We start from the raw sequence: 27648 nt of genomic DNA, 5'->3' as shown, positions 1-27648 counted from the left end.
TTGTAGTTTTGATTTGCATTTCTCTAATAGCTAATGAAGATGAGCATCTTTTCATATATCTGTTGGCCATTTATATTTCTTCCTGGGAGAAGTGTCTGTTCATGTCCTCTTCCCATTTTTTTATTGGATTGTTTGTTGTTGAGTTTTATGAGTTCTTTGTATATTTTGGATATTAGGCCCTTATCTGAGCTGTTGTTTGAAAATATCTCCCATTTAGTTGGCTATCTGTTTTGTTGTCAGTTTTTCTTGCTGTGCAAAAGCTTAGTCTGATGTGGTCCTATTCATTTATCTTTGCCTTCGCTTCCCTTGCCTTTAGAGTCAAATTGAAACTTTTTTTCTGTGAACTATTAACTATTTCCTCAATTGTTAGCCATTTTATTAATACTGTGTGTCTGTTTTATAGTGGTGTTTTGTTTTTCAAATATTAAGTAGTTCTTTGTTGTTTGCTTTTGTATTTGTGAATATCTTTGTGCCTGCCTATTTTGTTACTTACTATCTCTAATGATTGTGGAGAATTCCTTTTATAAAAGTGTAGTAATATTTTATAATAAACAAGTAAAGTTTTACTGCCTCTCCTGAGAGATTGATACCTGCCTGGAGCACTGCTCTAACTCTCTGGCCTCAGTGCCTACATTTCCTGTTTCAACTTCTCGATACACATCACAACTACTTAGTGCTGTCCACAGATGAAGAGAGCGGCAGGAATAGACTTCCTGCTCAGGGTATAGAATTCCAGTGAATTGTTCAAATACCTCAGGACCGTCTGTCCTTCTGTTTTTATTTTTTCAATTACAGTTTATATTCAGTATTATTTTGAAGGGGTCAAAAATTATTTTAATTAATAAAATATATAATAAAAAAGTAAGACATTATAGTTATGAACTTTCAAATACTAGTTTCAGAATAAATTATGCAAAATTATAAAATGTAAGGAAACAATAAAACTTTGGTATCAAAAACTTTTAACATTACACAGAATTTTGCAGATCTACAGTATTATTTTATATTAGTTTCAGTTTATAGTTTAGGGGTTAGGCAACCATTTACTTTACTAAGTGTTACCCTCAATATTACAGGTACCTACCTGGCAGCATAAATAGTTATTACAATATTACTGACTATATATCCTATATGGTACTTGACATTGCCATAACTATTTTGTAACTATCAATCTGTACTTTTCAATCCCTTTACCTGTTTCACCCAGTCCCTAGCCCCCCTCCTTCTGACAGCTATCAAACTGTTTCCTGTATTTCTGAATCTGTTTCTGTTTTGTTACATGTTTATATTGTTATTTAGAGTCCACATATAAGTGAAATCATATCATGTTAATTTTTCTCTGACTGACTTATTTCATTAACATAATACCCTCTAGGTCAGGGGTCTCAAACTCGCGGCCCGCCCACCAATTTTGTGCTGCCCGCAGACTAATCAAACTTCGTGGATTAGTCTGCGGGCCAGTCTGCGGGCAGCACAAAATTGGTGGGCGGGCCGCATGCGGCCCGCGGGCCCGAGTTTCAGACCCCTGCTCTAGGTTCATCCATTCTGTCACTAATAGTAAGATTTCATTCTTTTTTTATGGCCAAGTAATATTTCAGTGCATGTGTGTGTGTGTGTGTGTGTGTGTGTATGGTTGGTACACACACACACATACACACACACACCAACCACAGCTTTTTTATCCACTCATCTATTGATGAACACTTGAGTTGCTTTTATATCTTGGTCCCTTTCTCTTTCTTGATCTGTTTATTCTTCTGCATATATTATGGATAATATCCTTCAGTTTTGTTTTTGTCATAGATTTGATCTTTTTCAAAGATCTGGTTTCTAACATTCAGCTTTCTGGTCCACCAATGGCATATCCTCTTGCTTCCCTGTAGTTTTATGGATGGAGACATATATACATAAACATATTGATACATACACATGTTTATCATTTCATGGAATATTTTTTGTGTGTATTTTCCCGAAGTTGGAAGCAGGGAGGCAGTCAGACAGACTCCTGCATGCGCCCAACCAGGATCCACCCAGAATGCCCACCAAGGGGCGATGCTCTGCCCATCTGGGGCGTTGCTACATCGAGGCCAGAGCCATTCTAGTGCCTGAGGCGGAGGCTATGGAGCCATCCTCAGCTCTCGGGCCAACTTTGCTCCAGTGGAGTCTTGGCTGGGGAAGGGGAAGAGAGAGATAGAGAGGAAGGAGGGGGAAGGGTGGAGAAGCAGATGGGCGTTCCTCCTGTGTGCCCTGGCTGAAAATCGAACCTGGGACTTCCATATGCTGGGCCGATGTTCTATCTCTGAGCCAACCGGCCAGGTCTGATTTCATGGAATTTGATGAGGAGTAAGTATTTGGAAGCCTTCATGTACCATCTTGAACTTTTCTCTCAGTTGATTTCTTTGGTCATTCTTATTTTATGTTTAGGCAGAAAAATGGTTTCAGAATAACTTTCTTTTCCTCTTAAGGGGGAGTTACACAGCATTATAATACAGTTTTAACTTCTATTTATTTGAAGGATTTCTACTCTTTGTACACAGACCTTTTCTGAACAAACCTTCATTTACTAAGTTGACCAGGATACAGAAGTTTTGTAAAGTTCTGGTATCATTTTTATTAATGTACTAACTGGAAGCTAAAAAATCTATCTTAACCTTTTGAGCAGTACGAACGTTCATGTCCGCCCTCACATCTTCTAACCATCCAGAGTACGATTGTACATGTACATCTTTAAACTTTGAGCTGGAGCCTAACCAGGCAGTGGCGCAGTGGATAGAGTGTTGGACTGGGATGCGGAGGACTCAGGTTCGAGACCCTGAGGTCGCCAGTTTGAGCGCGGGCTCATCTGGTTTGAGCAAAGCTCACCAGCTTGGACCCAAGGTCGCTGGCTCAAGCAAGGGGTTACTCGGACTGCTGTAGCCCCATGGTCAAGGCACATATGAGAAAGCAATCAGTGAACAACTAAGGTGTCGCAACAAAAAACTAATGATTGATGCTTCTCATCTCTGTTCGTTCCTGTCTGTCTGTCCCTGTCTATCCCTCCCTCTGACTCTCTCTCTGTCTCTGTAACAAAAAACAAACAAGCAAAGAAAAACCTTTGAGCTGGAGCAGTAAAGGAACTAATTACAATTAGTATGTTCTTCTTGTATCCATAAATTGGCTATCAAACAAACATGATTTTAAGTTAATAAAACTGTAACTGGGACTGATTTCATTTTTTGAAAAAAAAAAAATTCACTTCTGGGGATCAGTGAGCATGAAAAAAACTCACTAAAAGGGTTAAATGGCTCAACCAATGGTAATAATAACTCGTAATAACCATTTCTTGAATAGTTGCTCTGTTCCAGGCACTACACATTAGATGCTTTACATACCTATGATGGAAGCTGCTAACTGTGCCAGTACTTATTCTTACCTTTACAGGAAAAAGATTATATTTCACAGTCAATTTTATAGCTAGATGTGGCCATTACTAAGATTTGTCTAATGAGATGTTGGAAGAAGTTTTAGATTAATCTTTCTAGAGGGCTGCTCAAAGAAATGGACTCAGGTGTTAAACAGGGCATCATTTCTCATCCCCATCTCCTTACCTCTCTCCAACATGCTGTGTGGAGTGAATGTGTAATAACTGGAGCTTCAGCAGACTTACACCATGAGATAGCTTAAGAATGGGAGCCATACATGGCAGAGAAAAATATTGGAGGATCCTGGGTCTCTGGTGACTTGTAGGACCACTGTACTAAGCCCTGGACTCCCCTAACTTTGGATTTCTTTTACCTCAGAGAATAAACTATTTGTATTTAAGTCACTATACAGTAGTTTGGTCATAGTTGAATCAATACTTCATTTCATTTAATCCTTATAATAACCCTGGTTTAGTCATTACTTAATTACTGTGCAGCTCTGCCCTATTAAGTACCACCTCACCTGAGTTTGTGAGACTTCCATTTCTATTGAGGACAAGCTCAGTCTAGCCTTAGCTGGTAGAGAGAGACAGCTCTGCCAAGGTCCTGTAACTAGTGGAATAAATCCCTGCTCTCCCTCTCATTTCGGTTTTGTTACTGTTTTTTTTTTTTAAATAAGGTTTCTGACAGGAAAGTATTATATTGAAAAAGAGTCCTGTATCAGAGCCAAAAGAAGTAAGTAATGTATAGTTCTTTTTATCTGTATATACTCATTCCAAGAAGTGAGTTGGTTGCTTCTGTTTTTACATATCATCTGCTAAAATTAAACCGTGAAATATAACTGTTTTACCATTCCCTTGTACATCTGAAAGTCTTTGGTCTTATCAAGAGATTCCTCCCCAAGAAACTAATACATGAGACTCTAATAATTTTAGTTAGATGCATAGAGTTATTTGTATATCAATGTCTGGGTAGGTAGGTAAACAGGCAAAACAGGTAGCAAAGAACCTGGAATATAGTAGGCCCAGTGGATGGTAGCTCCTTCTCTCCCCTTTTACCATACACCTCTCAAATTTTGTAGCCAAGCAGCTGCTGATTTCTAATAATTAACTAATATGCTACCAACCTTCATATGTTGAACAGAATCCTCAGCACCTAATATTATGATTGTTATACATAGGCACCTAATAAATATTTATTGATTATGTAGATTGTATATATTCCATAATACATATAATAAAACCTAAAGACAGAACTGTACTGGAGAATATGACAAAATTTTTAGATGTGTTGAGATTAAAGAAACAGTCCTAGCGGGCTCTTTCTGGAACACACCCATACCTTTTCTTTCTTGGGTGTGAACTTTCTCCTAAACTCTAAGGAGCCCCATGAGACTTACAGCCAGGAGAGCAGGGGCAGCTCATTCCAGTATAAATCTTTGAACCTATCTCTAAGACCCCCTTTCTCTGACTTCTCAGTGAGCCAATCACAGCCCTGCCTTAACTTGCTTCTTTCCTATAATGTTTCTAGAGAACCAAAGCACCCAGCTAAGCTCTCTCCTGTTGCTTCGCCTATCCTGAGCCCTTCCTTTGTTTCTCTATCCCCAGCTTTAAATAAACATACTCTAAAAATCAAGAAAAGGAAAAAAAAGTCTAAGTTGGAGTGCCCTGTAAGCATAGGAAATCTAGTGCTTTCAATCTAGAAATTATAATGAAAATCTTGAGAAGAAATGAGATTTTTGAGGGAAAGGTGGAAAAAGAGAGGTGAATAAAGAACAGAGAAATGAGAAATGAACTTCTGGAGATTGGGAAAAGTCAGTCAACAATGACTTGCAACAATGATACAAGATACAGAATCATGTAGTAGAGGAATTTTAAGATATACCTCAGTCAGTGATGTCAAATACTATGAGATAATTTTAAAAGTGAATAATGAAATTTATTTTTCCCCAGTCTTATTCAGGCTCAGTTAGGATGCATTCCCATACAAGACTTTGCTTTGACGCAAGATACCGCGAAGATTTTCAGAAGCGGCTCACGAATTACAAGATGTATGTTACAGGATTAATGTATTTTCACTATTTTTTTTTTCAGTAAACTTGTGTACTAGCTTTAATATTGGAAACTATTTTTTAGGGTTGTCAGAGTTTGTGGCTCTTCAAGAAAAGAAGTTTGCTGTACTGTTGAACAGTTTGATTTTAGCTAAATGCTTTAGATGTAGACTTTGGGAAAATTCTCTGCATGTATCCAAACAGCTGGAAAAAATTGGTAGGTACTGAAAACAGGCAAGCAGTTTGTCTATGTCTGCAGTTTATTTTGTACTTCACTATTTGGAGAATTATTCTATGCTGATTATATACTTATAAGGAAAAACCATGTTTGTAGACATAAATGAGGTACTGTCCTTTACCTGTCTTTAAAATCTGATTTTTATTTATTCCAGCTTGAATAATTGTATTTTGCCCAACCCTGTATTTAAGAAACAAAAATAAAGTAGTGTGGCTGGATGATATTCAGCAAGAGAATAATGGTAGGAAATTAGATGGGAGAGGTAGGCTGTGGTCAAGTCCTAGGTAAGGGAGGTTGGCCACAGTAAGGAAATTGTTATTTTATTCTAAATGCAATGGAAAGACATTGGAAGTTTTAGGCAGTAGAGTACAATTATCTTATTTAGGTACAGGCAGAGAAAGAACTCTAAGACATAGCTTCATAAAGCAATATTCTTATCCCTGAATCATGTTGCCTTTTTCAAACACAAGTATGTATAATAATAAGTGTCTCTTGGTACTTGCTCAGTGGATGACATATGATAAAACTAAGGGCTTAGTCATCCTGTGAACCAAAGAGTTCCTCTTTCTTTTGTAAAGCAAGCAAATGCATATTTTATTTCAATTTAAAAAAAGAAAATATGAACAATTAAATAATATCACAACCCAACTAATATAACTGGAAACATTTTTTTAAAACTTTAAAAAATTAGTTATTAGGCTGGATCTGTAATAATTTTTTTTACTAATGTAGTTAAATATTTAAGTATAGATTTAGTTTAAAATGGATTGTTTAAAATCTGCTGCTTGATTAATTTCTCACAGGTATAACATTGTCAAATGCAATGGTTAATGCAGGTTTGACTTCCTTTAAAAAAATAGAAGAAACAGATGCAAGAGAACTTGAACAGGTATTTAATATTTTCTTTCTTTCTTTCTTTCTTTCTTTCTTTCTTTCTTTCTTTCTTTCTTTCTTTCTTTCTTTCTTTCTTTCTTTTTGTCACAGAGATACAGAGAGGGACAGACAGGGACAGACAGGAAGGGAGATGAGAAACATCAGTTCTTCATTTCAGCTGCTAAGTTGTTCATTGATTGCTTTCTCATATGTGCCTTGACCGGGTGGCTAAAGCAGAGTGAGTGACCCCTTGCTAAGCCAGCGACCTTGGGATCAAGCCAGTGATCTTGGGCTTTAAGCCAGTGAACTTTGGGCTCAAGCCAGCGACCATGGGTTCATGTCTATGATCCTACTCTCAAGCCAGTGACCCCATGCTCAAGCTGATGAGCCTTCACTCAAGCTGGCGACATCAGGATTTCAAACCTGTGTCCTCAGCGTCCCAGGTTGACACTCTATTTACTGCGCATCCGCCTGGTCAGGCATTACTCACTTATTTCTAGTGTTGCCTGTATTCTATGTGAATTCTAAAGCTTAACTTTTTTTGGGGGGGGGTATTTTTCCGAAGCTGGAAACGGGGAGGCAGTCAGACAGACTCCCGCATGCGCCCGACCAGGATCCACCCAGCATGCCCACCAGGGGGCGATGCTCTGCCCATCTTGGGGCATTGCTCTGCTGCAACCAGAGCCATTCTAGCACCTGAGGCAGAGGCCACAGAGCCATACCCAGTGCCCGGCAAACTTTACTCCAATGGAGCCTTGGCTGCAGGAGGGGAAGAGAGAGAGAGAGGAAGGAGAAGGGGAGGGGTGGAGAAGCAGATGGGTGCTTCTCCTGTGTGCCCTGGCCAGGAATCAAACCCGGGACTCCTGCACGCCAGGCCGATGCTCTACCACTGAGCCAGCCGGCCAGGGTCAAGCTTAACTTTTTATATTTTTATTTTTATTAAAAATTACTTTCCTTCTCATAGTCAAAAGTATTTTAACTTAAGGTTTTAAGTAATAAGCATTAAAACTATTAACTATAAAAAGTATTTTACTAAAAGAATTTTTAGTGTTGTATTAAGAGTATGATAAAATCAATGTTTTTAGATTTTAAATAGACATCCCCCTTTTGGAACTCAAATAAAAGAGACAGTGATGTATCTTCCAAAATATGAACTTGAAGTGGAACAGGTAAATATTTTGTTTTTTAGCTATTTTAATTATTTTATCAGGAAAAATGCTACCCATAGCTGAGTTGGAGCTGAATATGAGTAGTAAGGTTATTTTTAACAATTTTTATGTCTATCCTTTTTAAAGATTGCAAGATATAGTGATACTGTGGCGGAAATATTAGTGACCATTGTATTAAGAAACTTTGAACAGCTACAAACTAAAAGAACAGCACCAGATTCTCACTATGTTACCATAATCATAGGTGATGCAGATAATCAACTAGTTTATAAGCACAAAATTATGTAAGTGTAAAAATTTTTATTTGATTTTATTTCTAAGCATATAGTATGAAAGAAAAATTCCACTGAGGATAAGAAGTAATACAATCACTGTGAGATCAATTAAATTATATTTTTCTGACACTATAATGGGAGAGTTTCTTTATTTGTCTATTAAGGAAGATATTAACATTGGGTCTGTTATTTCACATTATTATATTTAGTACTCTAATGAACAAAGTATAAAATCTATTACAATCATTTGAAAGAAATGAGTAGTTAACCTTTAGAAATAGTTACAGTCCACTGTTGCTGAACGTCTTTAATTTGTTGCTTTTCTCTACTCATTCATGACTTTACTTACTTTAAAATACATCTTCTATTTCCAAATTTAAAATATAACAAACTACTATAGCTTCATTGTAGGATCCAGCCAACCAAATAAAATATATGAAGGAAATACTTCCCTTATACCTAGTTCTCTAGCATGCTATTCTGTAATTTTTACTTGAGCCTTTTTTTAATACTATTATTTTCCCCAAGATGTCATAAACATACTTTAAAGATATCAGTTATAGCTATAGCTAATATTTTTTGAGCACTTTGTAGGTTCCAGGTATTTAATTGTTTAATCTCTATAGGAGACAAGTGCTATTATTATTTATATTTTATAGGGGAAGAAATTGACACCAAAAGAGTTGAATCAGTTTGTTCATGGTCATGTAGGTAAAGTTTAGATTTGAACCCAAGCATCTGACTCTAAAGCCTATACATCTAATCATATTACTGTATGTACTTGTAGACTCAGGAATGGTAGTGACCTGAAATAGGAATCTCCTAATTGTTGCCAGTGGACTGGAAAATACCTTCCTAAAATTTCCCACGCAAGGTTCCTTAAAGGACTGCAGTGACTGACAGGATATCCCTTTCACTGCTAACTACTCTCCTGCAATTTACCATAACTAACAAATATATCATTGCACAAATCTTTATTCTCTGTTTGACAATGAAATCTAATAACAGCCTTGATTATATGAGATTACAATAAATTCACAGAATTCGTTGTTGATTTGTTTGTGATGTTATTAGATACAAACTATCAATTGTAAAGATACTATTGAAGTTCTCATAAAGTCATGTAATTTATGTATAGCTATTTTAAAGTAATGATGTTTAGGAGCGAGTTCATGGCTTATTGATAGCAACTGTTTATTCAGGTGGGCCTGACTTGAATCAGTGCAACTTGGAATCAGCTGTTGAGTCACTGTGTAGTTAAGAAAATTTTGGTCATGGAGATTCCATTGATGCTCCATTTTCTCTTCAAAGAATCTGGAGAAAGTAATTTTCAATACTGACTTCAGTTTACTACCAGATAGGAGGTATTTTAGGATTAATCAGCTTTTGGAAGTTAATCTATTATTTCATTTAGTGTTTGGATCATTAATTAAATGATGCATAAATTGCTCTTTTTCAGGGATTCTGTTTTGCTAAAAGCTGGAAATTGGGCCAAAAAGATTGATGTGAAGAGAGCTTTTAAATCTGAAGAACTTAGCATAAATCTAGTTAGTTCTGAATATGGTAAGTTCATTGAAGTGATGGAGCCATAAAAGTAAAGAATATGATAGCATATAAAAATTATTTTTTTATGCTGAAACAGAACAACAATATGCATTAATGATGTATAAAAATAATTGATTTAAATAATATGAGTCATTTTAAAGGAAATTTTATATATTTAGATATGTAAAAGACAGCATGGACTAAGATAACAATATTAAAATTTTATCTCTTCATTTATAGTATCTTATTTTCCAAGATAGCTAAACATCAATTATTGTAGGAACATTGATTTTTATCTTTATGGTAATGCATAAATTTTCATTTTTAAACTGTTTTCTTTGCATTTTTATTTCCTGAGCTTATTAGTCCTTTTAGTTAAAAAAGTACAAAAATATAAGTGATATAAAAACAAATAAATGGTCTCATGTATGGATTTATAAGATTTTAATTGCACTTACATGCTTTTTGCTTTTTTCCAGTTGGACTTGATATTCAGCAGATATTTACAGTTTTTTACTTAGGACCCAAGAGATTTGGAAATCAAATAATTATGCAAAGAAAATCAGAAACAGAGATTTTCCATTCTGAACATTCAGATAGATCTACTATAGGAGAACCCAATAATGGTAAATAGCTATATGTATTCCTGTTTTGCATTAAAGCAAAGATATGACTACGGAGGACTGTGTGTGTATATTAGTGGTTGGAAGGGACTAGAGATAGGAAAAATGAGGAGCCACTGATAATAGGTATGTGATTTCTTTTTGTGGTGATGACAGTATTCTGGATTTAAAGTGTATTGGCAGTTGCACAACCTTGGGAATATACTGAAACACACTGAATTGTATACTTTAAAGGGATGGATTTTATGGTATGAATTATATTTTAAGTTAAAAATAAATTCTATTATTATAGACCAGCCAAAGAAAGAAAGGTAGAAATTATCATTTTAAAACTACCAATTAAAATTGCAACAGAACCCTGGCCAGATAGCTCGTTTGGTGAAAGCATCATTCTAATACACATAGGTTGCAGGTTCTATCCCTGGACAAGGCACATACAGGAACAGATTGATGTTTCTGTCTCTCCCTTCCTTTCTCTCTTTCTAAAATCAATAAATAAATTTTAAAAAATAATAAAATTCATCAGATATCTCAAATACCTAGTACAGTAGCAAAGGATATTTAAAACCACTAAATGAAAATTATAAATCATTATTGCAAAGAACTTAAGGAAAATATAATTAATTGAGTGATATACTATTTTAAAGATTAAAAGATTCAATATTATAAAGATGTCAGTTCTCCCTAAATCAATCTTTAGAGTCATGCAATCCCAATACCAGCAGGTATTTTTTCTGAAACAATCATTGATTATAAAATTAATGCAAAAATTCAGAAGAACAAGAATAGTCAAGACAAACTTGAGAAAATATAACTGAACTACTTACTTTACTAGATAGAAATTGAGAGAGTGTAATACAGGCATAGGTTGGATAGATTAACCAATGGACCTACAGATATAGAGTTACTGATTTATGACAAAATCAGTATCATGCCAAATGTGACAGTATCATGCAGTGGAGAAAGGATGGTCTTTTCTTTAAATGGTGCTAGATCAATGGATGTTCATAATAAAAATTATGCCTTGACCCTGACTTCAGGCTCTACTACACAAAAGTTATTTACAAATATATGGCTGATTTAAATGTGAAAGGAAAGCAATAAAACCTTTAGAAATAAAAATAGATCCTTAAGACCTTGGAATAGGTTGATTTTTAAAACGACACAAAGAGTGCTAATTATAAAACCACTTGATGAATTTGATCATATTAAAATTAAGAATTTCTGTTCATTAAAAGACACCATTAAGAGAGGGAAAGGCAACCGCAGAGTGAGAAAAATTACACTACACATACCAGGCTGTTTTGGGCAGAACTGTGTCCTTCCAAAATTTGTATGTTGAAATCTTCACCTCTAGTACCTTAGAATTTGACCTTATCTGAGAGTCTGTAAAGAAGTAATTAAGTTAAAAGGAGGTAATTAGGGTGGGCTCTAGTCCAATATAACTGGTATCTTTTTAAGAAGGGGAAATTAGGACACAAACACACAGAGGGATGACCATGAGAAGACACAGAGACAACTATCTGTAAGACAAAGAATGGGGCCTCAGAAGAAACCAACCCTGTTAACACCTGGATCTTGGAATTGTAGCCTCCAGAATTGTGAAAACTTCTCTTGTTTAAGCCACTTTGCAGCACTTTGTTCCAGCAGCCTTAGCAAACTGATGTACTGGCAAAGAACTTATTATACTTAACATAAAGAACTTCTATGTTTGTAAGAAAAAGAGAAGGTATTAGGAAAATGAGCACACGAGTTAACATACACTTCAAAATAGAGGATATCCAAACAGTTAAGAACATATGAATGAGTATTTTATTAAAATTAATCTATAGAAAGAAGATTTGACTTTGGATGTGGGAACACAGTGCAATATACAGATGATGTGTCATAGAGTTATACACTTGAAACCTTTATAATTTTATTAAACAATGTCTCCCCAATAAATTTAAAAAGAAAAAAATTATAGTATAATGAGATATCACTCTACAACCACTAAAAGGATTTAAATTGAAAAGAAAATACAAAATATTGATGAGGCTATGTAACATCCATTACTCTATATCACTAATGTGAGTATATGTTGGTTCAACTACTTTGGAACTAGTAGTATTTACTGAAGCTTAACATATGGGTATTCTGTGAGTCAGAAATTCCCCTTCTGCGTATATACCCAACAAAAGTATGCATATGTGTTCACCAAAAGGCATATTTTGGAATGTTCATATTACTAGTATTGCATTAGTCTTAAATTAGAAACCAGCCAAATGCTCATCAAATAGTTCACCAGACAAATAAATTGTGTTATACTGACCCGATAGAATTCTACAGGGTTGGCAAACTTTTTCTTAAAAGACCAAATAGTGAATATTTTAGGCTTGTCAGCCATATGGTCTCCTTTGCAACAATGCAACTCTGTCTCTGTAATTCAAAAGCAACCATAGGCAATATATAGATGACTGGGCATAGCTGTACTCCAATAAAACTTTGTTTACAAAAATAGGTGGCCAGCCTGTGGACCATAGTTTGCCAATTCTTGCTATAGAGCAGGGGTCCCCAAACTACGGCCCGCGGGCCACATGTGGCCCTCTGAGGCCATTTATCTGGCTCTCGCCGCACTTCCAGGAGGGGCACCTCTTTCATTGGTGGTCAGTGAGAGGAACATAGTTCCCATTGAAATACTGGTCAGTTTATTGATTTAAATTTACTTGTTCTTTATTTTAAATATTGTATTTGTTCCTGTTTCATTTTTTTTTTACTTTAAAATAAGATATGTGCAGTGTGCATAGGGATTTGTTCATAGTTTTTTTATAGTCCAGCCCTCCAACAGTCTGAGGGACAGTGAACTGGCCCTCTTTGTAAAAAGTTTGGGGACCCCTGCTATAGAGCATTGAGAATAAATGGCCTACCACTACACACAACAGTATGAATGGATTTCTCTACCATAATGTTAAGCAAAAGAAGGCAGACACAAAAAGGGTAATACTATGTGATTCCATTTATATAAATTACAATTATAGGTAATATTGTATTGGGTTGAATTGTGTCCCCTCCAAACATACGGTGATGTTCTAATTCCTATTACCTGTGAATGTGACCTTATTTGGAAATAGGGTCTTTGCAGATATAATCAAGTTAAAATATGAATCTACTCTAATCTGATATGACTGGTGTACTTGTGAGAAAAGATACATAGTTACAGAGAGGAGAACTTCATAGGAAGACTCAGACCCAGAGAGAAACAGTCATACAAAGAAAGAGGAAAGAGGCAGCGATTGGAGTTGCCACAAGCCGAGGAACTCCTTGAACTATCAGAAGCTGGAAGAGGCAAGGCAGGATCCCCTCGGAGAGATTTCAGAGGGAGTATGTTTAGCCAACACCTTGATTGTAGACTTCTAGATTCCAGAACCATAACAGAATACATTTCCATTATTTTAAACCACCCAGTTTGTGATAGTTTGTTACTGCAGCCCTGGAAAACCAATAAACTAATATATACTATTAAAAGTCAGGCTTGACCAGGCGGTGACGCAGTAGATAGAGCGTCAGACTGGGATGCAGAGGATGCTGGTTCAAAACTCTGAGCTTGCTGGATTGAGGGAGGGCTCATCCAGCTTGAGCAAGGGCTTACCAGCTTGAGCACGGTGTTGCTGGCTTGAGTGCAGGATCATAGACATGACCCCATGGTCGCTGGTTTAAGCCCAAAGGTCACTGGTTTAAAGCCCCATGTCACTGGCTTAAGGCCAAGGTTTCTGGCTTTAGCAAGGGGTCACTCTGCTCTTCTGTAGCCCCCCGGTCAAAGCACATATGAGAAAGCAATCAACAAACAACTAAGATGCAGCAATGAAGAATTGATGCTTTTCATCTCTCTGTCTGTCCCTATCTGCCACTCTTTCTGTCTCTCTGTCTCTGTCATATATAAGAGTCAGGATAAGGGATAATCTTGGCAGAGATGACTGAAAGGGGGCATAAGATTGGTTTTTAGAGGTGCTGATGATCTTCTGTTGCATAATATAGGTGTTAGTTACACAGGTGTGTTCAGTATGAGAATTCATTGTGGCCATACATTTACTATACATTTACTTTTCTGTATTTATATATACTTAAATAAAATTTTAGAAAATAAGTAAAAATTAGTTTTTTATATATAGTTAAACAAAAAGTTAGATAAAAAGAATTTGAGTTAGAAATGTGGGTCTGCTTGACCAGGTGGTGGCTCTGGATAGAGCGTCAGACTGGGACAGAGAGGACCCAGGTTTGAAACCCTGAGGTCACTGGCTTGAGCATGGGCTCACCAGCTTGAGCACGGGGTCACTGGCTTGAGCGTGGGATCATTGACATTGACCCCATGGTTGCTGGCTTGAGCCCAAAGGTTACTGGCTTGAGCGTGGGATCATTGACATTGACCCCATGGTTGCTGGCTTGAGCCCAAAGATCACTGGCTTGAAGCCCAAGATCACTGGCTTGAGCAAGGGGTCACTTGCTCTGCTGTAGCCACCTGGTCAAGGCACATATGAGAAATTAATCAATGAACAACTAAGGAGCTGCAACAAAGAATTGATGCTTCTCATCTCTCTCCCTTCCTGTCTCTCAGTCTGTCTCTGTCACATTAGAAAAAAGAAAGAAAGAAAGAAATGTGGGTTCTAAATTTTGGCTCTGATATATACTGCTTGTTGTGGTATTTGCAAATTACAGTATCCCTGACCTTTAGTTTCCAAATCTGTAAAATGAGGATAACTATCTCTTAACAGCATTCAACACCACTGATCACTTTTTTTTAATTGTCCTTAAAATACTTACTTAAATGGTTGCGTTTAATAAGCAAATGAAGGAATGTTTCCATGACACTACTCTTCCCTGACTTGCCCTCTTTCTCAAAGGCTACTTTTTTCATATTTTTCTTACCCTTCTCTTTCTCTGACTTCTAAATGTTGGAGTTACCTAAGACTCAATCCCAGGCCTCCCTTTTACTGTCTACGTTATTTTCCTAGGTGATCTTATCCAGTTGTATGACTTTAAATGCCACTAATATATAAAGCTGTCTACTGAGTATCTCCATTTGGATGTTCCACAGGCCAGTAAAATTTTTTTTTTTTAATAAATTTTTATTAATGTTAATGGGATGACATTAATAAATCAGGGTACATATATTCAAAGAAAACATGTCTAGGTTATTTTGTCATCAAATTATGTTGCAAACCCCTCGCCCAAAGTCAGATTGTCCTCCGTCACCCTCCATCTAGTTCTCTGTGCCCCTCCCCCTCCCCCTAACTCTCTCCCTCCCTCCCTCCCATGTCCTCCCTCCCCCCCCCCACCCTTGGTAACCACCACACTCTTGTCCATGTCTCTTAGTCTCATTTTTATGTTCCACCAATGTATGGAATCATGTAGTTCTTGTTTTTTTCTGATTTACTTATTTCACTCCTTATAATGTTATCAAGATCCCACCATTTTGCTGTAAATGATCTGATGTCATCATTTCTTATGGCTGAGTAGTATTCCATAGTGTATATGTGCCACATCTTCTTTATCCAGTCTTCTATTGAAGGGCTTTTTGGTTGTTTCCATGTCTTGGCCACTGTGAACAGTGCTGCAATGAACATGGGGCTACATGTGTCTTCACGTATCAATATTTCTGAGGTTTTGGGGTATATACCCAGTAGAGGGATTGCTGGGTCATAAGGTAGTTCTATTTGCAGTTTTTTCAGGCCAGTAAAATTTAACAAATCTGAACTTGTGACCTGCTCTTCCTTTCTCCATCCTTCATCTTCTGTACCTATTTCTCTCTCATTTTTTTTTTCACTTAGTGGTCCTACCACCTGTTTAATTCACCAAGCTGCTCAAGACTTTAACTTAGGAATCATTCTTGATTATTTTCTTTCTCTTATCCCATATCCAATATGTCAGCATGTCTATCATTGTCTCCAAAACATATCTTAAAAGTGGTACATTGTAGATTCTCAATAAGTACCTGTGGAATGAAATCGGAGGAATACCTACTTAAATGATTGTGTTAGTAAGCAAATGAAAAAGTGTATGTGGAAATGTTAAGACTATGAAGTGTTTTCTAAATGTTACCATGTTGATGCTATACCATATTTTCTTTTAGAAGGAAGTACTTTCCTTTTTCCTTCTTTTTTTTCTGAAGGAAAAAAATTCATGGTGTATATGTTTGGAAACATAAAAGGAAGAAGGTTTCTTCCTAGCTTTCAATGACCCCCTTTTTCTTAGAACCAACTACAACATCACAGAAGGAAGTCCTGTTTGCCGTATTTATACTACATTTTCCTCAGATACTTATTTTCTTTATACTAAAAATATCAGGAACCAAGGTAATATTCTTTTAATCAGTCCCAAGTTCAAATTCCAAGAAGGAAGAAAATAGTGTAAGAAAGACAATTTAGAATTAGGACTGCACTAGAAGGTATAAACTCAGAATTATAAGCAGTGGTGGAAGTCAAATAAGTTAACAATCAGTTCTCTGTCCTATTGACTGTTTTAAGTATAAAAAACCAATATACCAAAAGGTGGTTTATTATTTCATGAATTTAATACTTAAATAAGAACAATAAAAGAAGTACACAAAACTAGATTATGTTTTAAGAGTTTTTAAATATTAATGAAAAAATACTAAATAATACCTGACAAAAATCAAGAAAACTGTTATTTAAGATATTTCCATATTGCTTTTTTTTTTTTTTTTTTTTTTTTTTTACAGAGACAGAGAGAGTCAGAGAGAGGGATACATACGGACAGTGAGACAGGAGCGGAGAGAGATGAGAAGCATCAATCATTAGTTTTTCATTGTGACACCTTAGTTGTTCATTGATTGCTTTCTCATATGTGCCTTGATGTGGGGCTGCAGCAGACCGAGTGACCCCTTGCTCAAGCCAGCAACCTTGAGCTCAAGCTGGTGAGCCTTGCTCAAACCAGATGAGCCCGCACTCAAGATGGCAACTTCGGGGTCTCGAACCTGGGTCCTCCACATCCCAGTCCGATGCTCTATCCACTGCACCACCACCTGGTCACGCACCATATTGCTTGTTGATTGGTGTCCTCACTTGCAATTTTTTTCACCTGTGGATGGAAGAACATTGCTGAGGGCACTTAGAATACACTGTCACACAGATGAACATTAAAAAAAATAAGGAATGAAAATTTGTGATTTCCACATTGGGCAGCTACCTAGGCACCCACCTTAGAGAGAATCCTGATTACAAGTGCCATTTTAACAGCTAGTTCATCAAACTTAACAAAAAATTAGGTATTGGCTCTGCCAAACCGGTACAAACCAGCTGAATCCCAGCACTGCTTATAAGGTAGCCATTTACCATTTGCGGAGAGTTTGTACCATCTGTGGAGAATTTGGATGAGAGGAGTAAAGCAGAGGTACAAAGAGGAGCAAAGGTGAGAATGTCCCAGGCAGGGTTCTGATGACTTTCTACTTCTTGGTTTCAGTCCCTCCTGATGCTTCCTAGCTGCATTACTGCTTTTGGATCCTGTGAGCTATCTGTGTTCATGTAATACATTTTAAAACCCTACCTACCACTTGTTTTAAGAAATAGCTTGGATAGTTTCTGTTACTTGCAACTGTAGTAAAAATTTGGGATGTTTATTATACTTCCTACTAGCATGAGCCTTTTATAAGCACTACCCTGTGGAAAACAGATAAAAGATGCTTCCTGCCAGACAACTGTTTTATTACACACAAACACACACCCTTCATATACACAACCATCCTAAATCTTATGAACATCTTAATTGCATCATTCCGTTCTTATATGCAAATTAATATATCCCCAAATAAAGATACATAAGTGTACGGCCAGTAGTTGCTGCCATCGCGGCCATTCAGGTGCAGGTTCCCATTAGATTCAGACAGACAGTAAAGAAAGAGTGGAGCCAAAAACTGATGGGCCATTCTTTTATTCTAGTCTCACACTGGCTGGTGAGTAAGCACACACAGGGCTCCCAAAGCCACTTACACATTCTCTGGTTTCCCAACCAGGAGTATCTTCTTCAGTTTTTCCTAGAATCAAAGGCCCCCACCAGTCTCAGCAGAGCTCACAAAAGCCCCTCATCTCTGCTAACATGGCTTCTTCTTCAGCACTCTGTGTTCCCTCTGCTCTCACTCTGCAAAAATGGCTTCCTCCTCTTTCCACTTCTTCTCTGCTCTTTTCAGAACTTTTTGGCTCAAAAACCCCTCCTCCAGCATCATTAGCATAACAATGGCCCTTCCCAGGCAGGGAGGTAATTAGTAATTTCACAGACCAGCGCCATTTTTAACAATAAAAGTGAGCCAACTCAAATAGCACAAATTTTACAAACTCATTTGCTCAACAAGTATACCTTTAAATATAACATACATACACAATCTGCATTGTCCTTCTTAGCAACTGACACAATGAAGGGGTCAAATTTACACTACTAATGTGGAAACAAAATTTGGGCTTTCTCAAAACCAGTTTTTCTGGCTTCTTTTTAGACCATACTATTAAATGATACAAACTGATATTTAGTTCAGAGACTATAGGTGTTAAATGATTATTTTCAAATGTGATTGCAAGTTCAAATATTTTATATTATACATCGTCAAATTATAAGACCTTAGATAAAACAAAAGTATGCACCTAAGAGTTCATAATGTAATTAAAAGTTCTTTCTATACTTTCTACAACTCTTTGAAAACATTCTTTTAGCAGTAGTTTCTCATATATAGTAATAGTCCAAGAGATAAAAATTTTTGTAGAAGATAGAAAAATATTTTTGCTATTTTAAAGATATAGCAGTGTGAAAACTAGTTTTTAGTTGTAAACATTTTAAAATATTTTTTTCAGGCCAATTCTTAATATATGAACATTAGGCATTTAACCTTCTTATCCTTTAAATGCATTCCGGTAAGAAGTATGGGCTTTGTTTAATTTGAAGAAAATTGATTTGACATTAATAAATTCACTTGTATTTTCTATGCCATTCAGAGTATGAAAATTTAATGTACTTGAAGAATGCAAGGATAAAACCAGTGCTCAAGCACTTTGGAAGTATGCACATTTAAATACTAGTCAAAAGAGAGTCTGCTTTTCTGTATACTCTTTAGTGTATATGTCCAATAAATTGCAAAGTCAAGAACTCCAATTTCATTAGTGTGATTCTTTTCTTGATAAAATTATAGTACAATATTTGACAAAAAATTAAAAAGAGATGCTCTCATTTAAAAGGTAAAATAATATGCACAGATCTATGATTAACATAAATCAGGAACTGTAAAAGTCTGAGTAAAAAACTCTTAGCATTATCAATTCCAGTAGCTTATGCACAGACCAAATTATTTGAATTTAAAATTAAGTTGTGAGTCTGAGTATGTCAGGGATACCTGCTATTTTAAATTTGTTTTCCTCCATTTTCTTTTAAGCAACTGACACTTGCTACAGCAGCCATAACTGACCCTATTAGATATTTTCCCTAAATACATTTCTAGTTGACATTAATACATTTATTTTACTTCTAGTAGTATTTGGAACTGAGGTCTTTAAAACATACATTAATTATATGTAAATTAATATCATGGGACAAAACTATGAAAATATATGAATTTCAGATTACAATAGTGATGGAATATGGAATCTCTTTACAGTATACCTAGGAGTACAGTTTAGCTTAGGTCAGTTATCTCTGAAAACCTTATTTTTCCAATTATCAATCCCTGTAAGCTTATATTTAAGACAAACTCAGATAATTTGTGAGATGTAAGGAGTGGGTTGGGGTTGGGGGAACTATTATTTTGTAAGTGCCATTTCTAACAGAAATATAGTAAAAAGTTTTTCTCATATAGGTAATATCTATAGACTAGTATTTTGTAAAAATGTGTATACAGTCCTTTTTTCTTTTGAGAGAAAAGAAGGAAAAGAGATGAGAAGCATCAACTTGTAGTTGGGTCATTTGAATTATTCATCAACTGCTTCTCATATGTGCTTTGAAATGGAGGGTGGTGCTCAAGTTGAGCCAGTGACCCCTTGTTCAAGCCAGCATGACCTTGGGCTCAAGCCAGCAACCTTGGACTTTAAGCCAGCAATCATGGGATCATGTTGATGATCCCACCTTCAAGTTGCTGACCCCATGCTCAAGCTGACAAGCCCACACTTAAACTGGATGAGCCTGCGCTCAAGCCAGCAATCTTGGGGTTTCAAACCTGGATCCTCAGTATCCCAGGTCGACGCTCTAGCCACTGTGCCACCACTGGTCAGGCATTCATCTGCAGTCTTAATTCGTGACAAAACTTGTCAACTCTGTCTTGAAATTTTGGAGAGTCTCCAAAATCTCTAAAATTTGACTCCCAGATAGATACTAGTTAGTTTTCACCACTGGGAACAAATGTGTGTAGTCATTGTGCACCATCTTGTGGTAATATTTAGAAATGATCTACTAGAAGTTTTTGGATTATGGCATGAAGCAATTCTATCCTTTACTGCAAAACAACCATCAAGACATTATTTCTTAGTCTTCCCAACCCCCAAACAGTAGGTTCTTTTCCTAGATAAGTGCATTTTCTATAGAGAACTAAAAAATCAGTATAACTAGGGTGGCTGGGTGGTTGAGAGATCAGGCTCTAGAATTAGACTACCTGAAATATTAGAATCTCAAGTTTGCTATTTATTATCTGCATAGTTCTTTTTTTTTTTAAGATTTAAATTACTGATTTTACAGAGAGAAGAGAGAGGGATGGGAGCGAAAGTATCAACTCATAGTTGCTTCACTTTAGTTGTTCACGGAGTGATTGTTAGTTGTATGTGCCTAACTAGGCAAGCCCAAGGTTTCAAACCAGCTACCTCAGCATTGCAGGTTGACGCACTAACCACTGCACCACCGCAGGCCAGGCTGCATAGTCTTTTTTTTTTTTAATTCATTTTAGAGAGGAGAGAGAGGGAGAAAGAGAGAGAGAGGAGAGAGAGAAGGGGGGAGGAGCTGAAAGCATCAACTCCCATATATGCCTTGACCAGGCAAGCCCAGGGTTTCGAACCGGCTATCTCAGCATTTCCAGGTTGACGCTTTATTCACTGCGCCACCACAGGTCAGGCCTTGAATGTGTTACTTAACCTTTATATGAATTAATTTCTGATATGCAAAATGGAGCTAAAATAGGATTGTCTTATAGACAGACAGCCAAGATGAAGAGGCATTTGAGGAAAGTCTGAATCATGTGAAAGCCCAAAATAAGTAAATAGAAATTGGCTTAAAGAGCAACAGGATAATTCAGGAATGTAATAAAATGTAATATAAACTAATTAGTAACTTCAGAGAAATTAAAGATTAAATTGCAACTATAAGACAGAATAAGGATGCCATAAAAAAAACAATTAACAAAATGAGTACAAGGAAATAAAAACTATGATTTTTAAAAAATAGCTTAGCTGGAGGATCAGAAGATGAAGTCAGTACAATCTAAATGAAAGTTTTCCATAAAGAAAGAAGAAACAAATCAAAAGACATAATTTGTGAAAATTTTGTAGACTTGAAACATAAATATGCACATTAAAAAGACTTGCTGCTAGTTAGTATGAACAAAAAAGATATATAAAGGAGGCATTTCAGAAAATCATGGATAAAGAGAAAGTCATAAATGCTTCCAAGGAATAAAAATCAAAGTTGTATTAGTCTTTTTATCAGCAACAATGGATGCTAGAAGACAATGGACTTAAAAACCCAGGGAAAAATGATTTTGAATCCTGTATTCTATCCCCAGCTAAACTATTAAATGTGAAAATAAAATAATAATAGCTTAATACAGTCAAGGATTCAGAGAGATTAACTACCACACATCCTTTTTCAGGCAGTTTGTGGGTGAGCACAAAAAGACAAAGCAGTTAACCAAGAAAGGACAAGTCAAAGAATCCAGGAATAGTAGATTCAGTCCAGGAGCTTAATGGAAGTTCCAGGATGACAATTATAGGACAGGCCTAGATTACATTAGTGGGAAGGTGGAGGGCCCAAGAATTGAGATATCTATGAAGGGAGAATAAGTGGGTGGAGTATTTCCATGTATTTGTCTTTATCTTTGAAATACTGAGTGAACTTATAGAAACTTAAGGTAGATACTGCTGGATTAAAAGGAAAGCATAAAACCTAAGGGACACCAATATGCTTGTTGCTCAAGAAGGAAAAACACTCCACTTGGTTCTTTATGAAATATATTTTTATGTTCTGTATAGCACTCAAATCAGTCATTGTCTTTGACTCTGCTTTTCCTACCGCCTACTGAGTTATTTTCATTTTCTTGCTTAAACAACTGCAGTACCTTCTTAACTAGTTTTATTTATTTACTTATTATTTTTATATTAGTTTACATTCAGTATTATTCCATATTATAGATGTACAGCATAGTGTTTAGACATTTTGTACTTGACAGAGTGGTCCCTCTGCTCTTTTAAGTACCCACCTGGCCCCATATATAGTTACTACAGTATTATTGATTATATGCTCTATGTTATAATTCACATCCCTGTGACTATTTTAGAACTACCAATTTGTACTTCTTAATCTCTTCACTTTTTTCACCCAGACCCCCAACACCCCTCCCCTTCTGTCAACCATCAGTCTCTTCTCTATCCTTAATATTTCTATTTTGTTTATCTTGTTCTTTAGTCTACACATAACTTAACTCATTTTCTTGCATCCACTCTGTCCTCTCTCAAATCTATTCTCCATAGATTGCTTTTTCTCAAAATGCAAATTTAGTTCCCGCCCCCCCCCCTTTTTTTTTGTATTTTTCTGAAGCTGGAAACGGGGAGGCAGTCAGACAGACTCCCACATGTGCCTGACCAGGATCCACCTGGCATGCCCACCAGGAGGCAATGCTCTGCCCATCTGGGGCATTGCTCTGTTGCAACCAGGGCCATTCTAGCACCTGAGGCAGAGGCCATGGAGCCATCTTCAGCGCCCGGGCCAACCTTGCTCCAACGGAGCCTTGGCTGCGGGAGGGGAAGAGAGAGACAGAGAGGAAGGAGAGGGGGAGGAGTGGAGAAGCAGATGGGCGCTTCTCCTGTGTGCCCTGGCCAAGAATCGAACCCAGGACTCCTGCATGCCAGGCGGACGCTCTACCACTGAGCCAACCGGCCAGGGCCAGTTTTTCCCCTTCTTTAATTAAAATATTTCTTTGGCTCCCCATAGCTATTTTAATTAAAGATCCAAATCATTAACAGGTTCCATACTGTCACATAGGTAAGCAGTCTCTAAGTAACAGTGGTGTGGCAGCTGCTATGTAGTCTTGTCTCAGTGCCATAAAATTGGCTATTTAAGGACACATGAGATCCAAATAGATTTAAACAGTTTATTACTTACACAGACAGCAAAACAGGATCAGTATGGTATCAACCACTTGCTGGAGGGCTGGATGACGCAAATGGTGGATTGCTTTGTTACTGAGAAGTGAACTCTAGGTTGCAGCTAAGTGGTTTTATTACCTGCAGCTATCCCTGAAAGGGGCAAGATGAAAAGTCACATGTGTTACTGGAACCAGGAGGCAGATGAGAAACTGCCTCATGGCAGCTCCATGCATGATAGGGTACTTTCTACATGCTGAGGAGGCAGATGAGAAATGGCCTTTAACTATCCTCACAGGACTACCTATCTGGACATGTCTCAAGGAGAATCAGAGGGCACTCTGTAAATAGTTGAGCCTTGCCTACATGGCTGTGTGGAGACACGCAATTGCCAGGGTGCCTTGGTGGAACTGTTGCCTACAAACATAGGCTGGCCTTTTTTTTCTTATTTTTTCCTTTCTTTTTTAAATGAGAGGAGGGGAGATAGTGAGGCAGACTCCTGCAAGGCCCAGTCAAGGATCTACTGGACAACCCTCTCTGGGGCCTATACTCAAGTACTGAGCTATTTTTAGTGCCTGAGGCTAATTCACTCAGACCAACCAACCTATCCTTGGTGCCCAGGGCCATGCTCGAACCAATCAAGTGACTGGCTGTAGGAGAGGAAGAGAGCAAGAAGTGGGAGAGGGAAGAGGAGAGAAGCAGATGATTGTGTCTCCTGTGTGCCCTGACCAGGAATTAAATCTGGGATATCCACAGGCCTGGTTGACACTCTATCCACTGAGCCACTAGCCAGGGCCAGGCTGACCTTTCTACCTCTACATTTTCATCTTGTACACTCTCTCAGCTAAGCATCACCCACTTCTTTCAGCTTCTAAGCATTTTCTCTTGTCATAGAGCTTTTGCAGGTGCTCTTCCCTCTGCACTAAACACTCTTTCTTCTTTGTCTTGTTAATTCTCACTCTTTCTCCTTGGCCTAGTTGTCACTTCCTTAGGGAACTGACCAAGATAGTTCCCCCTGTTAACAAATATCATTGTACCCCTCTCCTTTATAGCATTCAGAACAATTTTAATTTTTATAATTAACATATAACCTTTAATTAATATAATAATAACAATAATACATATACCAATATATTTATCACTTAATTTTAAAGTGCTTTCACTTTAAAACATATTTAATTTTATCTTTTCATCTGTGAAGTAAACAAAAGTATTATTTTCAATCTGTTTTTTACAGATAAGAGCCCATATTAGAACTCATGTTTTTTTCACTTTAGTTTAGGGTGCCCTATACTTTTCCACTGCATTTTTCATGTAAATACATTAACTATAAGGCAGCACACTGTAAACAGAGATAGACAAAGAAAATACTTCTTTCTACTCAAAGAAAAAAGAAATTGCTTCCAGATAGGGTGATTAGGATTACCCTCCATGACAGGGGTAGTCAACCTTTGTATACCTACTACCCACTTTTATATCTCTGTTAGTAGTAAAATTTTCTAACCGCCCACCAGTTCCACAGTAATGGTGATTTATAAAGTAGGGAAGTAACTTTACTTTATAAAATTTATAAAGCAGAGTTACAGCAAGTTAAAGCATATAATACCTACCAAGTATTTTATGTCAGATTTTCGCTAAATTTGGCAAAATAAACCTTTATAAAACAACTTACTATAGTTAAATCTATCTTTTTATTTATACTTTGGTTGCTCCGCTACCACCCACCATTAAAGCTGGAACTCCCACTAGTGGGTGGTAGGAACCAGGTTGACTGCCACTGCTCCATAATATAGATGCCATTTGACTTAGCCTTGAAAGTTGGTAGGTTCTGAGTAATATGGTCATTTTTAACTATGTATATTTATTCCTCCTATCAAGGACATGGGATATTTTTCCATTTCATTGTCCTTTTCGATTTCCTTTAATAATACTTTGTGGTTTTCAGTATATAGATCCCTTACATTCTTTGTTATGTTTATTCCTGTAAAAGGGATTTTTTTTTTAGTTCATTTTCTGAAGTTTCATTGTTGGCATATATGAAAGCAATAGACTTCTCTATATTAATTTTGTATCCTGTGACCTTACTGTATTCTTTTATTGTTTCTAATAGTCTTTCTGTGGAGTCTTTGGGGTTTTTAATATACAGGATCATGTCATCTGCAAAAAGGGAAACCTTTATTTTTTCTCTGATATGTATGCTAAAACTTTTAGCACTATGTTGAATAGGAATGGAGAGGGTGGGCAGCCTTGTCTTGTTCCTGATTTTAGAGGAAAAGCTTTCAGTTTTTCACCATTTAGTATGGTATTAGCTGATGGTTTGTCATATATGGCCTTTATTATGTTGAGGTATTTTCCTTCTATACCCATTTTATTGAGTGTTTTACACATTAAGAGATGCTGTATCTTATTGAATGCCTTCTGTGCATCTACTTATAGGATCATATGATTTTCGTTCTTTGTTTTGTTGATATGATAAATTATGTTAATAAATTTACATATGTTGAACCATCCTTGTGCTTCTGGAATGAATCCCACTTGATGGTTATGTATTATTTTTTTAATGTGTTGTATTTGATTTGCTAATATTTTGTTCAGGATTTTTGCATCTGTATTCATTAGAGATATTGGTCTGTAGTTTTCTTTTTTTTTGTATTATCCTTGCCAGGTTTTGGTATGAGAGTTATTTTGGCCTCATAAAATGTGTTTGGAAGTATTGCTTCTTCTTCAGTTTTTTGGAAGACTTTGAGAAGTATATAGTTAAAATGGCCATATTACCCAAAGCAATATATAAAAATCCAATTCCCATCAAAATTCCAATGTCATTTTTTAAAGAAATTGAACAAAAAATCACCAGGTTTGTGATTGGAACCATAAAAAACCTTGAATAGCCAAAGCAATCCTGAGAAAAAAGGAACAAAGCTGGAGGCATTACAATACTTGACTTCAAATTATACTGCAGAGCTAGAATAATCAAAACAGCATGGGCCTGACCAGGCGGTGGCGCAGTAGATAGAGCGTCGGACTGGGATGCGGAAGACCCAGGTTCGAGATCCCGAGGTCGCCAGCTTGAGCGCAGACTCATCTGGTTTGAGCAAAAAGCTCACCAGCTTGGACCCAAGGTCGCTGGCTCGAGCAAGGGGTTACTCGTTCTGCTGAAAGCCCGTGGTCAAGGCACATATGAGAAAGCAATCAGTGAACAACTGTGTCACAACGAAAAACTGATGATTGATGCTTCTCATCTCTCGTTCTTGTCTGTCTGTCCCTGTCTATCCCTCTCTGACTCTCTCTGTGTCTCTGTAAAAAATAAATAAATAAATAAATAAATAAACAAACAAACAGCATGGTATTGGCAGAAAAATAGAACACACAGACCGATAGAACAGAGTCAAGAACCCAGATATAAAACCACATATATATAGACAAATCACATTTGACAAAGGAGCCAAAACCACAGTGTAGAAAAGAAAGCCTCTTCAATAAATAGTGCTGGGAGAATTGGAAAGCTACATGCAAAAGAATGAAACTTGATTACAGTTTGTCCCCTTGCACAATAATTAATTCAAAATGGATCAAAGACCTAAATATAAGATCTGAAACAATAAATTACATAGGCGATAATGTAGGTACTAAACTCATGGACATTGGCCATAGATAACAATTTATGAATTTGACCCCAAAGGCAAGGGAAGCAAAGGCAAAAATAAATGAATGAGAGTATATCAAACTAAGAAGCTTCTGCACAGCAAAAGAAACTGACAACAAAACAAACAGCCAACTAAATGAGAGATGATATTTGCAGACAACAGCTCTGATAATGGATTAATATCCAAAATATATAAAGAATTCACAAAACTCAGCAACAGACAAGCAAACAATTCAATAAAAAGAAATGAGGAGAGGACATGAACAGACACTTCTCCCGAGAAGAAATACAAATAGTCAACAAATATATGAAAAAATGCTCATCTTCACTAGCTATTCGAGAAATGCAAATCAAAATTACAATGAGATACCACCTTGTACCTGTTAGATTGACTGTTACCAACAAGACAGGTAATAACAACTGTTGGAGAGTCTGGGGAGAAAAAGGAACCTTCATTCACTGCTGGTGAGTATGTAAATTAATACAGCCACTATGGAAGAAAGTATGGTATTTCCTCA

General features: G+C 36.7%; 1 protein-coding gene across 1 annotated transcript in view; it reads left to right on the top strand.

The window, feature by feature from the left end:
* Positions 1-27648, top strand: part of HFM1 (helicase for meiosis 1) — a 164166-nt gene that overhangs the window by 82664 nt on the left and 53854 nt on the right. The window contains exons 23-29 of the mRNA XM_066266521.1: positions 5354-5451; positions 5537-5668; positions 6493-6578; positions 7648-7731; positions 7858-8015; positions 9466-9569; positions 10031-10177. Coding sequence (XP_066122618.1) covers positions 5354-5451; positions 5537-5668; positions 6493-6578; positions 7648-7731; positions 7858-8015; positions 9466-9569; positions 10031-10177 — 809 coding nt within the window. The remainder of the gene's footprint in view (positions 1-5353; positions 5452-5536; positions 5669-6492; positions 6579-7647; positions 7732-7857; positions 8016-9465; positions 9570-10030; positions 10178-27648) is intronic.

Source organism: Saccopteryx bilineata, chromosome 3 (assembly GCF_036850765.1).
Source record: "Saccopteryx bilineata isolate mSacBil1 chromosome 3, mSacBil1_pri_phased_curated, whole genome shotgun sequence".
NCBI classification, from domain to species: Eukaryota; Metazoa; Chordata; class Mammalia; order Chiroptera; family Emballonuridae; genus Saccopteryx; species Saccopteryx bilineata.
This window is presented reverse-complemented; position numbering and strand designations above follow the sequence as displayed.